The sequence below is a fragment of the Micropterus dolomieu genome, linkage group LG18, assembly GCF_021292245.1.
Source record: "Micropterus dolomieu isolate WLL.071019.BEF.003 ecotype Adirondacks linkage group LG18, ASM2129224v1, whole genome shotgun sequence".
Taxonomy (NCBI): Eukaryota; Metazoa; Chordata; class Actinopteri; order Centrarchiformes; family Centrarchidae; genus Micropterus; species Micropterus dolomieu.
The window spans coordinates 15,923,291-15,939,891 of NC_060167.1; the positions used below are offsets into that span (position 1 = coordinate 15,923,291).

Genomic DNA, 16,601 nt, shown 5'->3' on the forward strand with positions numbered 1-16,601 from the left:
ATATATATGATTTTGGTTTTGCATTTTTATAACAACTGTTGTTACAGTGGTACTTATCGTATGTGTAAAACACTACTTGGCAATAAAGCTCCTACTGATCTGATTCTGATTAAAACTACTAGTTACACTTACAGTATTAGACTTTTTTCACCGCAGACATTTTTACTTGTCAGAGCAGAAAAGTGAGGTGGCGCTAATACCGTTAATGATGGCTCTGTGACATTTTAGTCCAGTAATCCAAGCCAATGAGTGAGGATGCACAACAGGCCTTTTTCACTGAAAACTTTTTGAGGTGTCACAGCAGAAAAAGCACAGGTGTAAATAGTAACATGAATGAAGGCTATATTCTTCAATATCTTAGTTTTTTTCAGTTTAAATGAAATGTATTAAAGCTCTAAAAAGCCCTGTGTTGTATGCCTAACTGTTTACGTAACTGTTCATCCTTGTAATAGCTTTTTGTGTGGAATATGAATCAGTCATTTCAAGTCAGGTGCGCGCACCTGTGTGTGTGTGTTTGTGTGTGTGCGTCAACTATCACTTACAGCGATTGGGAGTTAACATCAACAACTCCATTATCTTTACCTTTTGCTACACAGGAACACTTACATCAACTTCTCATCCAAAGCTTGCTGCGTTGTGCCAATAATGTGCGTAGCCTTTAACGACTGGCGTCGCTTCCCTTTTTCCAGGATGGCGACGGCATGACCCGCCCCACTCTGCCTCTGATTGGCCCAAACCACGACAGCAAACGAGTACTAGTCAATCAGAGGCAGAGTAGGGAATGTCATGCCTTCTCCATCGTAGGAAAAAAAACCCTCCCTGTGCATTTTGTTTTGCTACTTCCGTGAACTCCCAATGCGGAAGACCAACAGAAAGCTCTGAGTTCCTGACAAAGTTGGCCGAACCTGAAGCAGGTGTTTAAGGTAAACCCATGAAATCTTGCGTGTATGGAACAAAACAATATGAAAGTACCACAGTCAGTTCTGTCTTATCATACCTGTAATGTAGAGATAAATTTAAAAAAGTGTTGCGACGTTACTGGTGGGATCTCCGTGCATTCACGTGGTGTCGGAATAATTGAAAAATTAGTTTCCCACTGGTACAATTCCCCTGAATGGCTCCTGAAGTCGGAAGAACAAATCGATAAGTCGGTGAAAAGTTTGGTACAGGACTGGCCGAGTTAATTTTTTAATTAAAAAAATAAATAAAAATCATATATTTTTCATCATCAGCGATTTTAATAACTGATCAGTCCTTGAAAGTTCTCTAATGTGAGCATTTGCTTTTCTCTATTTCCTGTTATTGTAAATTGAATATCATTGAGTTTTGTAACATTTTGTTGGACAAAACAAGTAATAAGATATCTTCTTGACCTTTGATACTGTTAGATAAAGTAGAGAAGACTATGTACAGGCTACTGACAAAATCTAATATTAGAAACTCCTTTTAAACTGGTTTAAATTTTGGTATGGTCGAACACTGCATGTATACCATATTTAAAATATCCAACATAGGGTAAATGGATATCATCTCAGATCAGAAACTACATACTAAATTAGATGAAAGACACTGTTTAGTTACACACTTAATAAGTTACTTTTTACATGTGATATAATTTTACTTAGTTAAATATTCATTGCATTTACTTTCTCATTGTTTCCTCCAGGATTTTGTGGGACCTTAAGTGTTCAACTTTTCTGACTTGGCTCAAAAAACCATAACGATGTGGCCAAATCAAGGTGGGATGTCATACATAACAAGCATATTATAAGGATTTTGCTTTAGGCCTGTTTTATAATATAGGTGTTCTGAATAATAAAGTGTGTATGTGTACTTTCATGTATCTCAGGTCCTCCACCTCCAGTTGGTCCACTAAACCCTGCCTACCCTCCAGGCTACAACCCTTCAGCTCCAGCAGGAGGCTTCCCTCAACCTCCTCCACCATACGCAGGGTACCCAGCTGGCCAATACCCAGCTGGTATGAACCCTGCCATGGTACCAAATGCACCTCCGGGGGCGATGCCTTATGGAGCTCCAGGAGCTCATCCTTATCCCATGGCTCCAGGTGGATATCCAGTAGTCCCTCCTGCAGGTGTTCACCCAGGTCCATACCCACACTCTCCAAAAGGGGGTCACCATAAAGGCCACCACAAAGGTCATCATCATGGAGGGGTAGATCCCATAACAGGAATGTTAGCTGGAGGAGTGCATGGGCATAAAGCCGAGAAAAAAATGAAGAAGAAGATGAAGAAAGCACATAAGCATGGGCATCACAAACATGGCAAGGTGAGAATGAGTTACACCATGTAAGAGTTGTTTACAATGGCTCCTCCTGCAGGTGAAATATTATTGTCAATACAAGATAAAAAGATGAAACTTGAACCTGCCTACGCCCTTCAGCCCCAGGCTCTAACTTAATTCAGTCAGTGCTGCAAACACACACCTTCACCAAGCAATAAACATACAAGTTCTCAATGAGTGCAAAGTGCAACATGGCTAAAGAGACACAGTACTGTTGGGCATCAACCGTAGTATTGTTGTATACAAGTGGGTTTGAATAGAGTCAGTTAAGATTAGTGCTTTGGGAGTTTAACATATGGCTGCAGTGTCATTTTTCAGTTAACATGGTTGCTGTGAATACAATGACTGTGCAGTTTTGTTGGATAGTCAGTTACTATGCTGGCTTTTAAATACAATTAAGGCAGATGTGGCATTTAAATGTATTTAATAGGATAAAATATTTAATCCACAATATGCTACGTCATGCCACGCAAGTTGAATGTCACAAACCTTTTTTTCCATTTATGTAACGTAGTTAAAATCAACATCCGCTTTAAAAGCACAGAGATAGTTACCTCTAAAGGCAGCTTGGAGATACATGACACAGCAAGTGGGTTTATGAGCTAAAACCATAGGCCAAAACACAGCTGTGCATTAATGGTTCTGAGGAAACATTAGTCAGGTTCAAGACAGGGGGACCTCTTCTGGTAAACTCACCTTAAACTCAAAGTTATTAAAACAGCGAAAATACATAAAACACAACAAACCAAACTAAATAAGGGAAATATACTGACCTCCTTTTGATCTTCTGAGAAGATTGTAGGCAAGATATAACTAGAAAACCATGATACATTAAATTCTACAACTGATTTGTTGTCATTGGGTCTTGAAAATAGTTTGTTCATGATTATGACATTCCTTCCATTTCAAATTACCCAGACTACTTTGTACAAAAATGGGAAGCCATTCCTAACCTTTGACCTAGTCCATGACAACTACACTGCAAATTAATGTACAAATGCAGATTAAATTAAAGTTTTGTTGTTTGATTTTAACAGTATAATTTTAAATCTATTAAGATATGAATACATAATCTTTCTCTTTTCCACATCTAATCTTCTCCACAGTCCTCCAGCAGCAGCAGCAGTAGCAGCAGTAGCAGTGACTGAGTCTGAGGCAACCATTGCAAGAAGACAAGGCAGCAGAAATGTTGCTTTATATTAAAGGGCAACCTGACTCTTGCATTTGGCTGTACTGGCATTCCACCACGTCTTAAATTTTCTTTTCTTTTTTTGTTTGTTTGTTGTGTTTATGTCAAACGTTCCAAAGTTATGGTTTCTGTACAATACTAAAACAATAGTAAAACACTAGTGTATTTTTTTTTTTTGACTAACCCGATAGAGGTGGAGAACAATACATATATCAGTGTATTTATTTGTGGCCTATTGATTATTTTTCTAATTTAATGTTCACTACTGCATTGCTTTGTATCTGCACTGACTGTAATTATATATAAAGGTCTTCTATTAATGCTACTCTATAAATAAATATAAATGAAAAAAAGAAGATGTGTGTGGTGTCCTCCCATGTCCTCCCATGTCCTCCCCAAACTGGTAAATGTTATAAACGGAGTTGCAGTACACCCTATGCCCACTAGTGGTCCTATAAATAAGTATATTATTGAAGTTTGTAAATACGAACTGATTATTGAAACACTGATAACGCATATACATATTTGATCTTGTTTAAATACTTGTAAAAAAGCGTGGGCTGTCACTTATTTCCAACAACAGATCCTTCCTGTTGTGCCGTTTTAAACCAATCCAAAAATGTTTGTATTGTATGCAATTACTCTTATTTTTAAACTATATGATTTAATCTAATCTGTCATACTGTAGCATAAATTCCCACAAACGTGCTACTACAAGTTGCTCTTTGTTTTTGCGGTCGTGATTTTGGGGCATCATCGGATCTGATTCGGGATGGGGGTTTGGGTTGGGTGAAAGGGGAAAGTTCAGAGGTGATCATTTTGTTGTCTTTGTGTAAAGGAGTGGAGCTCGATCTCACATCACTCTTCCCTCTTCCCCGAGTCCTTTCTAAACTCTCCCCCGGGTTTCTACCCTCCCGAACCTCTCCCCTTCTACCCTTACAACCCCAACCCTCCCCCCGATCACTTACCAGCACACGAATCAGGTGAGTTTTATTTTGATGTTTGGTGTTTTTATATATTTTGTTATGAGCAGAAGTAGCTGAAAGAAATCGCGCCCAGCAGCTAGCGGCTGCCTGTCCAGCATGCTAACAGGCCGCGTGATGATGAGCACGCAGTCTCCGTACAGAAGCATTTGGCTAGCTTAGCCAGACAGAGGAAGTTTGATTTTAATGTCTCTTCAATAAAATACTATCTGTTGTTTAATCTAAAGGGGACATAAGTACCAAATCATGAAAGCTGCCGATGGTCAGCTATTAATAACGTTGAGTAATTAAGCTAACTAGCTAGCGTTGCTAAGTAGCGCACGCATGCTTCATTCATTTTCCCAGCAAGGGGAGCAAACCCAAATGCTAAATGGCTAACAGACTTACAACAAGAGTTACTAGTTAAATGGAATAACTTTAAACTAAACAACAGACGCGAAGTAAGCAAGTCAGTATCTTTTTTTTCATGACGAACACACTTGTGAATGTATTTTACGTAATGAAGGTCTCATTGTGGTCACGGGGGAGTAATTGACCGCACATTTGTTGACAAACTTGATTCAAAGCTAATGGTGAAGTCATCGCTAGCACATAAGTCATGTGTTTTTCAGTTAGCATTGCGATGGATTTAAAGCTAATTTGCTTGTTTGATGTCAGATAACTTGTGTCGGAGCAGGATGTTTAAAAATAAATGCACCCAACGAGCAGCATAACGTTACAGTCGGCACAGTGAAAGTAGCCCTAAGACAATTTTTATTATTCGTCGTAGTACGCATCAGTTTATACTAGCATTACTGTTAGCATAAGCTATGACACAGATTTATTATATTATTTTTGAAGAGTTTGATTTCTGTGCCAGGCGGGGATATTTGTCTAATGTAAAACCAAAAATAACCATCATATATTTATTACATACTTATTATCCAACGTTACACATTGAACCAAGCATGTGCAATTGTGTGGTGTGATTTAAGTCAATGTTTCAGTTTGACATAATAAATAAGATAATTGCTTAACTGACTGCCAGGAACCTTCAAATACTTTGTGTAAGGCTGACATTTACATCTGTGGCCATATATAGTATCTGTATGCAGTGTTAGAGTTTATCTTGTGGAAATGGGTAGAAGCTGCAATTTTATTTCACATCTCAAGTTAGGAAATTGTATATTAGCCGATGTAAACACCATGAAGTCTACTAATATCTTACCATGTGGGTTGTAATACAGTCTTGTCACGAGATAATCCTTGGTTTATAATTTATTGTCTATGCTATGTCTGTATATCCCTTTAGATCCATCTCGGTGACCAAAGACCCCAGTTCTTTACGAACAGCTAGGTTGCAGTTATGGACTCCGGTGTGATTGAAGGCGGGCTCAATGTCACCCTTACCATCAGGCTGCTCATGCATGGCAAGGTGAGGTTACCCATCAGATGCTCATGTCGTCACTCTTAATAGTCTATGATATTATATGAATGGAAATTAAAGTTCCTCTGGGAGGTATAAAGGTCAGGGACTTGTGATGCATAAGGGTAGTAGGAGGGAGTGTTTACCTCGTGTCTAAATGTGTTACACTCCAAGTTAGACTCTAAAATCTAAAATATTATCTTCCTCTTTGCTACTATTGGATTATTTCAGAAATAATGGCCTATTTTACTGAGAGCAGAGTTACACTCTTCAAATTAGCAGCTGTATCCTTTTATTCCTTCGTCCCAAAATTGTGACGGATTGACACGTGTTGCTCCCCTGCATTCCTCTGAATTAGCACAGAAACACACACCAGCCATTTCAACAACTCTATTGGACACAAAATTTACAACCAGCAGGCATGAAATTGCATTTGCTGTTGTCACTAATCCATCTGGCTTTCACGACGGCAGCACAGCCACACACTTGTTGCTTGAATACCACAGTGGCCTGTTGTTTATTGTGGTTTCAAATGCAAAGATGCCTCAAGCAGCTGCTCAAAATCTAACGAACATATCAAACTGTTGTATATCCAAAACACAATCCTCAAAAAAGCACTGCTAGCTTGTAGCATCCTAGAACAGGCCCTAGCACTACCAAGGCATCTGCAACCTACAGATATGGTGTGCTTGACTGCATCCGGGATTTCACCGTGGCCAACAGCACCATCTTGAGTCTGTATGGGATTCGACAGAACCAAAACTGCCTATAGTATTAAGGCTTTGAAATTAATAATGAATCAGGTTGTTATGGGTTATTTTCCATAGTTTAAAGACCACCAGTTGAACCATGGCCTATTTTCATTAGCGCCTGGTCAAAGCAAGTATTCATAATTATTATAATGGATTGCATCAGTCATTGAGGAATTTTTGACAGAGGACAACGTCTTTTGTTCAAAATTTGGGAAACCATATAGCTTTAATTATTTTTATAAGGTTTTTCATTACCGGATTAACTGTGCAAGCTGTAGAAGTTAGACAGGTCCAACTCTGTTGTAGGAAAAAAAATAACAGGTGTTAAAATATAATTAGTCAGCCTAATCAAACTATCTCTTTTCCTACTTTAGGAAGTCGGAAGTATTATCGGAAAGGTAAGTTGCTGTTTAATGTAATGATCATATTTCAAGTTCTGCTTTAAGTGGTAATGAGTCTGACTTTGATGTGATTCTCTGCTAATAGAAAGGTGAATCTGTTAAGAAGATGAGAGAAGAGGTGAGGTCTTTTCTTATTTCTTTATTCTAGTTATGGTAAAGTGCAAAGGGTTACTAAAAGGCCACAGTTGGCAGAATTTACCATTATCCAAATTTCTTCTTTCAAACTTCTTCCTTGCTTCTCTATTTGTCTGTAGAGCGGGGCTCGCATTAACATCTCTGAGGGCAATTGTCCTGAGAGGATCATTACTTTGGCAGGTCCAACCACCGCCATCTTTAAAGCATTCTCCATGATCATTGAAAAGCTGGAAGAGGTAGGTCACAACTCGTACTGACTAATGGATTTGCAGGTCAGCAGAAACGAGCCAAAATATAAACTAGATTAACCTTTATCTTTGGTCTTTTTCCCCCAGGACATAAGCAGCTCAATGACAAACAGCACAGCTACCAGCAAGCCCCCAGTGACCCTACGCATTGTGGTGCCTGCCAGCCAGTGTGGCTCCCTCATCGGGAAGGGTGGCTGCAAGATCAAGGAAATTCGAGAGGTATGCATAGAGAGGAGCATGTAATACAAAACATGGAACAAACCATGCAAGCCCCAATCCCTTCAGCCTTAGCTGCTGGCTGTCACCTTTTTACCTGTGGAATTTAGTATATCAAGCAGGGATGCACAGCAGGCCTTGAATTCTTTTCTCATTGTTCCCCGTTTGTTTGTTCCAGTCAACTGGTGCTCAGGTACAAGTGGCAGGAGACATGCTCCCCAACTCCACAGAGCGAGCCATCACCATCGCCGGTACTCCCCAGTCGATAATTGAGTGTGTGAAGCAGATCTGTGTGGTCATGCTTGAGGTAAGTGGACTCGTGAAAGCAATGAAGCGGCAGCTGTTTACTTTTAAAATTAATGATGTGAAAAATTGTGATCTTTTGGCTGCTGCGTGTTGGGTTTGGACCAGAGATATCTTGAGCCCATCCAAGATTGTGGCTATAGTGTAGGGTTGAATGATTTAAAAAATATATCATTGTTGTCATTTCCACTGAAAAAACTTGAAATGATTATGGCGGGATTATTGAGGGATTTTTGTACAAAACAGAGCTGTTTTCTTAAGTCTGTCGAATATGATGTGTAGGCTTGGATATCTCTGAATTACGACATTTAATTTTAAAATGGTATTTTGACATATTACTGTTTATATAAAAATTTGATTAATTGATTAGTCCTACTGTAGTGTCTTAAAGTCACTGTAAAATCACTATCGGGCAATATACTACACAAAATATAATACTTTTTCGAAAGGATGGCTATAATACTGGCTATATATTCAAATAATAAAAAAAACATTTAAATTGCGTCACTAATTTATAATAGTTTTGTCTGTCTTGGGCTAAATGTGCAAAATGCAGCTCTATTCCGTAAACATCAGATTGAGACTCCATATTGGCAGACACTCAGAGTACTGTGGTTTGGATTGGCCTCCCTCGTATGGAGAGATGGCTTTTACAACATTGTACTTTTCATGTTGCTGCAATTATTGTAAGAACTAGCAGTGGAGTACTGCATTTGTAACTTTAAAAATGTCCTTCAAACACTATAGATTTTGCAACAATTCTATAATAACATGGCTAGTAATGGATTTACACACCCTGCTTCTTTTTCTCCTCTACAGTCTCCCCCTAAGGGGGTCACTATCCCCTACCGGCCGAAGCCTTCAGGATCCCCTGTCATCTTTGCAGGCGGACAGGTACATACAACGCTTCAGAGGGAAACAGGATCTTACCTTTTTATTCATGATGTTTCAGGGGATATTTATTGCTTCAGTTGTCTGTCATTTTGGCTTATATCGGTGTGGGAGGCAGAATTGTATATGCGTGGATATATTGATATGTGATGAAAGCCTCTCAATATATACATAAGTTAAAGTAAGGTAAACAACTCGAAGGACAATTCCTTTTGATTGGACAGGACCATAATAGTTGAGAGGAGATGAAGGTAGGAAGGTATTTAAGTTTAGAAAGCAGTTGTAACCAGAGCTGCTTATACTAACTGTTTGAAGACAGTATCAACAGCTTTAGTAGTCTGATATCTGTGACATTTGCCCTACAGGCAGTTTGTTACAGGGCTTTCTCTCTGTGCATTTCCCCAGAAATTGTTTTATTGCTTGTTGGCTTAACATTACAAGGTCTTTTAATCTCACTAAATACCTTCTTTTTTATTTATTCTTTTGAAAGAAACATTTCTTCTTCTTATTTTCTGAATTCCACTATAATGTATCTAAAGATTTCTCCTTTCCCAGAAATGTGGAGACTTTGGACAAGACGTGTTGATATTCTTAAAAGATAATAGTTCAACATAGGCTGTGATGTGTTGGAGTCTTCAATAGATATGTGTATGTAGTAGGAGAGATGTAGCCGGAGAGGTAACATGACCAAAATCCGATGTGAGGCCTTTGAAAGCTTTGTTTTCATTTGTTTCAGGCGTATGCCGTACAAGGACAGCACGCGATTCCACAGCCAGATGTAAGTGCAGTAGACCTTTTCTTTACACAACCTCCACCCGTAATTACAACTGTCATCTTCCAAAATGTGCGGCCTCCCATAAACCCACCCACGGCTCGTTTTACAGCCTATAACTGGAGCTGAAATTTTATTTTTGACCTACCATTATCAGATTCTCTAACCATTTAGAGAGCAGCACTGTTAGCAATTCATGTTTGTATAGTATACATTTACTCGTTTGGTATAGTTCCTCAGTTGACTGGCAGTCGATTCTCAATTAAACTGACAACATTTGTTGTTTGTGTTTGTCCAGACTCTCCACCATTCATGAATAATAATCTGTTCCTCCTGCTCACTCTTTTGTTTTTTTTTCCCCTTTTTTTGATGTCTTGTTTTACATGTCTTGTTTATTAGTCCGTCCCTGTTAAACATGTAGTTTGATTTTTCACTTCTTCATTAACCCTTCATTTTTATCTTTGCGCTCTTCCCACTTGCCTCTTGACTTTATTAATCTTTCTCTCTTTCCTAATGAGCTTTAGATGATCCATCAGGAGCTTTGGATGTGATATACCGCATAGTTAGTCATGTTAGGCTGGAGAAATATTTTGCATTGTGAACACGAGGGATGCACCTAATGTTCGGCCACCGAAATTAATCGTCCGAAAGTAGCAAAAAAATTTGTTGTTTTTACCAAACAATTACATTGACATGTCGGCAGTGTGGAAGCATTTTAAAGTGTCCAGAGAAAGACACAAAAATCGCAGTTTGCAGACACTGTTCTGCTGAATTGTCACCTACCACATCCACACAATCTGTGGCTGACTTTTTGACTCTGTGGCAAAAAAGGGGCTGAACCGCTTTAAATGTTTTTGTCACTCGTTTATTATAAGGCGATTAAGCTAGCCGTACCTAAATTTTTTTAATATTCAAGCCTTTATGGTAAATCCACTGAAATGGATCAGTGCAAACTGACAGGCAAGTTAGCGACTTTATCCTGTCATTTTCTCTCTTTACAAAGACAAGTGTTGCAGTATGAGAGTCCTACCTGAAGAGAGGCTATGAAGTCTTCATGTTACGCGATACGAGAACCACATACAACATTATTTATCAAATTGGGTCGGACTTGATGAATTTAGCATGAGGATACATATGTAACAATGTCCGGTTTTCAAATTAAAGTGAATACACAATATGGGGGAAAAAAGATTAATTGGATTATATTCACAGAAAGTATAAAACATATTACATGTGTACATTAAAAGTAAATGGAAACATGTAATTTACTTTACCGGATCCTCTCGGAGCCACCCACCATTGTCTCTTAAAATCCTGTGGGGAAACACGGAGTAAAAAGCACATTTTGACTGTTTCATTTATGCAATGCAAAAGCAAAATAATGCAAAAGCACATACATGGAAAAGTGTGATTGTACTTCGGTTCTCAGCAAATTTCTCATTACATTCGGTTTCAGCTTCGGCCAAGAATTTTCATTTCGGAGCATCCCTAGTGAACATAATTGTTCTCGTGCTTGTATATGTACCTTGCGTGTTACTGGAGGTTTCCACTAGAGGGCAGACCAGAGAACTTCCAGATGATGTAAACAATAAACATGGAAATGACTGTTTTGTTAATTCTGAGGTTACTGCAGAAAAAAGACATCTCCACACAGCCCCTACCGCTCATGCGCAATCTTGTGAATGTGTAGCATTAAGTTCTGAGGATGTGCACAACCAATGCTGCAAATTGACACAGGATTCGCAAGGCAGCCAACATGTGCACGCGAATGCGTACTTAAAAGCAAGTATCTCTGGCTTTACCTACCACTGAATATTGGCAGCAGAGTAAGGAAGTACCACCCGGATATAATTTAAAACGTGGTGACATGGATACAGTTTAAATGTGTTGGTTTTTTTTTTTTTCTCTTCTCCCTAAGGCCCTTAAGCAGGTTTATATCATTAGTTTTGCATTGCTTATCGTAGTTTTTGTATATTAAAACATGAATCTGTTCATGAAAGTGACAAAGAAGCCTCCTTAAATCTTCCCTTCCAGCTATAGTGGTGATAAATGGTGATGCTAATTCATATTGCATATTGAGAGCTCGCTTCCTTGTGTATTGTGACCCCGAAGACTGCAAGAAAGCATTACCAAGAGATGCAGCCTGCACTTTGGAGGAAAATCGATTGGGTACCCCACATAGACTGGTCATGAAACACACTAGACAAAGACACCAGTGATCCATGTAGAGCCTTGTGAAAGTATAAGAGATCTGCACTCCACAGTATTGAGTGGTGTGTGAAATCCTGTTTTTCTTTTTTGAGGTTCTTTGTGTATCTGTCTGTACTGACTGATTTTTATGTTCTGTTTTCCCCTCTTCCTGTGTTTTCCATTTCCTCCGTTTCTCTCCCTGCCTCCTCTCTCACTCTCACAGTCTTCCTCTGCTGCTATCTCTCCACAGCTCACCAAGCTTCACCAGCTGGCTATGCAGCAGAGCCCCTTCCCCATCGCACCAAGCAACCAGGGCTTCACTGGTACGCAGCAGAACAAGGCCTCGTGGGGCTTTTCGTGCAACATTTTGTCAACTAGCCAGTTTTACAAGTCAGAATCTGTATAGGTTGTTTTGGTCTTTCAAAGAGATTTGAAGAAAACTCAGATGTGACAAAAAACAAGAGCTTGGTAATGGTTACAAACCACTTTTATTGACTATTCAGTGATGACAATGAGGCTTTGTACTGTGATATCAGACTGTATAAAGGTGAAAGATTTTTCTAATATTTTGTCCACCTTATTGACATTAATACATTATAATGTATTCCAGTACCAAAACACTACACACCCGATGTGAGGAAAAGGGGGATGTTAAGTTTTTACAAAATCGGAATTCGTATACAAGGAGTGAGTGCATGCCTTGCTATAATATATTAAAGTATCACAGTCCTTTAACACAGTCCTTTCATTCCTATAATCAGCATAGTTTAATGTTAATTTTTAGTGTTCACTTTTAGGTACAGTATATTATATTTCCTATTTTGTCATTGTTTATTATCATTTTCTTGTTTGTGTTTCAGGGATAGATGCTTCTGCTCAAACCAGTTCCCACGAGATGACCATTCCAAATGATGTAAGTGCTTCAAAAAGTTGTTTTTTTTTTTTTTTTTAACTGTTGAAGTTGAGGCATGTTTAACTTAATGTTACCCATGCTGTTTGACTGGGATTAAATAATGGCGTATGACCATCTTGATTCAATCTTGTTAATTCCAAGTTGCAAACTTTACCAGAAGAATGTTCATTTTGTTGTTCAGGGTCTATTAAGCATTCCTGTCACTTACTCTTCTCCACTACAGCTTATTGGGTGTATCATCGGCCGCCAGGGGGCCAAGATCAACGAGATCAGGCAAATGTCAGGTGCCCAGATCAAGATTGCTAATCCAGTGGATGGATCGACTGACCGCCAGGTCACCATCACAGGCTCACCTGCCAGCATCAGTCTGGCAGAGTACCTCATCAACGCCAGGTGAGATAATCAGTTATATACTAAATCAGTGCCTAACAGGAGATTCATTCAGTCACAGGCTTTAAAGAAATGAAAACATTGCATTAGCTGTGTTACATGTACTTTCACTTTAAGGCAAATTGTTTGTCTGCTTCAGTTCAGTTTGAATAAATTGTAAATTCTAAATATTAAAGAAAAAACTTTCACAGTTACTTGGACTAACCTGATCAGATTTTTCAATGTCACGGTATCACAGTAATCCATAAAATAATGAAATGGTTCATGTACCTAATATCATATGTAAGTACATGTCTGGGCCACATGCTGCATCAACTTTTCTAGTTTGTATTTGTGTTGAAATTCAACTGATTCGGTTACTACTAATCATCACGGTGTTGCTAGCTCTCTGTCAGTCTGCACTTGTGATCTTTCCCTTATTTTAACCTTTGCCCCACATTGATCCGTCACTAGAGATGTGATGTGTTTTGTTTTTTTAAATTTTGGATTGATACATTCATTTCTAATGGAGCTTTTTTTCTTGTGTTTTGATCACATCCCTGAGTGATTCCCCCAGACACACCTCACCACTTCCCCCCCACCTACCCTCACCCATTGCTCACCAGCCTGCCCTATGACCCATCCCGACTGTGTTGTCCCTCTCTCCTTGTCTCTCTTTCTACAGTGTAGAGTCCTCTAAACCTCCTCCCTCCTCCTCCTCCTTGAACCCTGAACAGACCAGCCCGTGCCCTCCCTCCACCTCTACTACTACTACTACTACCACTACTACTACTACTACTACCACCACCTCATCTGCTGCTACCTCCTCCTTCTCTTCCTCCTCCTCCTCTTCCTCCTGTGTGATGCCCCCCTCAGCCTCCATCCCTCTGTCCTTGTTGGCTCCAGGGCCACCTCCTCCCTCCTCTTCCTCCTCTTCCTCCTCCACTGATTCCCTGCTCCCCAGTTCTCCTGCCTGTGTGTCGAGTCTCCTCAGTCTCAAGCCCCTCCCTCTCCTGGCCCTCCATGTTGTCAGTGGGGCCAGTAACCCCGCACATCCAATTCCCACTGAGCCCAAAATCACCCAAGAGCTGAGTTCCAAGTCTAAAAGGCGAAGGCTCTCCCCTTACTAACGAAGGAAACATAAGTCATCTACAACTAAAGTACCGACAATGCTCTTCGTTGTCTGTACCTGCACTTGCTTTTGTATCTGGCTGTGCCATGCCACGCTTACTACAGAAAACGAATGCACACAAACAAGAGTTACACAGCCAGACAGATGGTTGCTGCCATATTTATAAAATAGATATCTGTAGCTTGATTGGCCTGTCTCTTAAAGAAATGACATGTCGAGTGCATTATATTTTTTAATGACTTTGGACTTAGCATGGAAGCATTTCTCTCTTTGTGTAAGCTCTGCTCAGGTAGCGGCTCTTTAAGATGTCACATGTATTTATGAGAATAGTTTTCTTGTAGTGTGTTTTAAGTGACTACTGTTAACGGCCATAACGGAGAGTATATGTACGTATTATTAATTTATTCTTTTTCCTATGTAAGAAGCAGTTGTAATTTCAATTCCAAGTCAGTCTGCCCTCAGGTATCAAAGGCACCAAAACGCCCTTTATTTAGGTCGTTTTGTTGATATAAAAACAAAAAAAACATCCAGCTAGGTTTCTGATGTTAGAGCCAGGCTAACCAGTTGCTTTCGAGCTTCTCCTCTAACTCTCGGCAAGATTAAAAAAAGCGTGTTTCCCTCCATAACCAAACTGTTAACTATCAGTTTGAGATCTGCCTCTAAACAGCTGTTGGGTGAGAAGAATTATCGATCACAAGAGGAGCGAAACTGAATTGGAGCACACATTTCCTGTAATAAATCCAGATAATCTCCTTATCTAGCATTTTTATTATAATAATGTAATTGACATGTGTCTTGTCTATCTGATTGCATGCCTTATTCTCTCTCCCTCCCTACACTCCGGGTGTGTCTCTGTCTGTTTCTCCAGGCTTTCCTCTGAGGCCACAGGACTGGCAGCCAACTGATAAGACACTGCATCTGCACTAGATCTCACTTTTATATCATCGGCTACCATAAAAGCAGTCAATGCAACTATCCAACTTAAGAGTTTATATATTATACTGCCTCTTCCTCATTTGAAATCATGTCATACGCCTCTAATTTGATCTGCCGAGTTCATTATTTATTTTCTTATTTTGTTTTGGTTTTAGTCAAAAGAAGCAAACAATTAGGTTTTAATTCCCTTTTTGAGTCAAGTTGGAGGTTTTAATGATTTATTAGACTTTTTTTTATTTGTTTTTGGGGTTTTTTTGCCTCTTCCCTTTTCCTTTATTTGCCATCACAGAGGAGTTGAGTTGGAAAACTCTAAATAGACATATAGATTTAGTTCTGTACAGTCTGTTTTTTTCTTTAAAAAGAAAAAGACAAAAAAGGAAAAATTAAAAAAAAGTATCAAAAATAAGAATAGAGTGACAGTTTTATTGTGTTTATATACACGCCCCCTTTTCCTAAGCCAGTTCCACAAGTCAGTCAGTTTCCTGTCCATAGTCACTTGCTTTAAATATACACAGTATTCTCCCCCTTTGTCACCTTTTCAATTGAAGTGCTTGTAACATGAATTATACTCGTATCACTGAGGACCTTTACATAGCTGTACATGCACCGTCACTGATTTATATTTGGTTATGACGACAAATGTTCTAACACAATTGAATTTATCCAGATAATTTAAAATGTGTATTACTGCGTGTGTCACCTTTTGCCCCTCAACGCGTCATTCCTGTTTCCCCCCTCTCCTGGTCCTGAGATCATGTGTTGATATTTTGCTGGGATGGGAGGTTTTTGGGGTTTGGGCTTGGCTCTAGGGATCGGAAGCAGAGGGTTCGCCTCGCTTTTTTGTAAAGACTATACTAAAATAAAAAAAAGTTGGAATATTTGTTTTAAATGAAGGAAATATTTTTTTTTAAACTACCAAAGGGGGATTAACTCCTGGACACAGACTGATCTGTCAGTTAAATGTGATGAGGCAGAGAACTGAAATCATTGAAGCTCTGGAGCTAGACAAAGAAAGGGTTGTAAGTTAACACTAGTTTCCTGCTCTTTGCTTTGCTCAAGTCAAAATTTATTTTATTTTTTATTTGCAGGAAAGAAAAACTTTTGTGCACGTTTTTGAGACTGTAGACCTGGGTGCCACGACATTGTTTAAAAAAAATACAGAAATAAAAATGTGAAATGCTCAAACCACAGCTTGTCTGGAGTATGTAAGTTTGTATATTGAACACACATGTTGAGATTTTGCAGGATTGATTTTATTTTAAATTGTTTCTTAAATATATTTATTGTACAGTTACAATAATGAAGTATAAAAAGCAAATGTTTCAGTTCAGACAGGATTGTTTCAATCAGCATCACGGGAAACAAAAGTACCTCCAAAATGGAGACACTAGAGGGCAGTAGGTTTTGCTTTTTGGCAACATTTTCTCCTGCAAGAGGATTTCTAGCTTTAAGTCTTAGGGCCACA

At 39.1% G+C, this 16,601-nt stretch overlaps 2 protein-coding genes across 6 annotated transcripts; both read left to right on the forward strand.

The window, feature by feature from the left end:
• The first annotated feature begins 493 nt into the window (after nt 1–493).
• prr13 (proline rich 13) lies at nt 494–3,846 on the forward strand. The gene is made up of 4 exons (XM_046075321.1): nt 494–923; nt 1,667–1,739; nt 1,850–2,286; nt 3,408–3,846. The coding sequence occupies exons 2-4, from the start codon at nt 1,724–1,726 to the stop codon at nt 3,447–3,449; spliced, it is 495 nt and encodes a 164-aa protein (XP_045931277.1). The 5' UTR covers nt 494–923; nt 1,667–1,723; the 3' UTR covers nt 3,450–3,846.
• Nucleotides 3,847–4,295: 449 nt separating this feature from the next.
• On the forward strand, nt 4,296–16,326 carry LOC123987000 (poly(rC)-binding protein 2). 5 transcript variants are annotated; one of them, XM_046075491.1, is made up of 13 exons: nt 4,296–4,473; nt 5,765–5,887; nt 7,005–7,028; nt 7,117–7,149; nt 7,286–7,402; nt 7,502–7,633; nt 7,809–7,937; nt 8,753–8,827; nt 9,561–9,602; nt 12,037–12,109; nt 12,647–12,699; nt 12,923–13,092; nt 13,754–14,956. In XM_046075491.1, exons 2-13 carry the CDS (start codon nt 5,819–5,821, stop codon nt 14,196–14,198), a joined length of 1,362 nt encoding a protein of 453 aa, XP_045931447.1. In that variant the 5' UTR covers nt 4,296–4,473; nt 5,765–5,818; the 3' UTR covers nt 14,199–14,956. The 5 variants fall into 5 exon arrangements, with proteins under 5 accessions (XP_045931447.1, XP_045931448.1, XP_045931445.1 ...); XM_046075489.1 differs by having other exon boundaries at nt 4,300–4,473; nt 12,010–12,109; XM_046075494.1 differs by lacking the exon at nt 13,754–14,956 and adding an exon at nt 15,069–16,326 and having other exon boundaries at nt 4,311–4,473.
• Nucleotides 16,327–16,601: the final 275 nt, after the last annotated feature.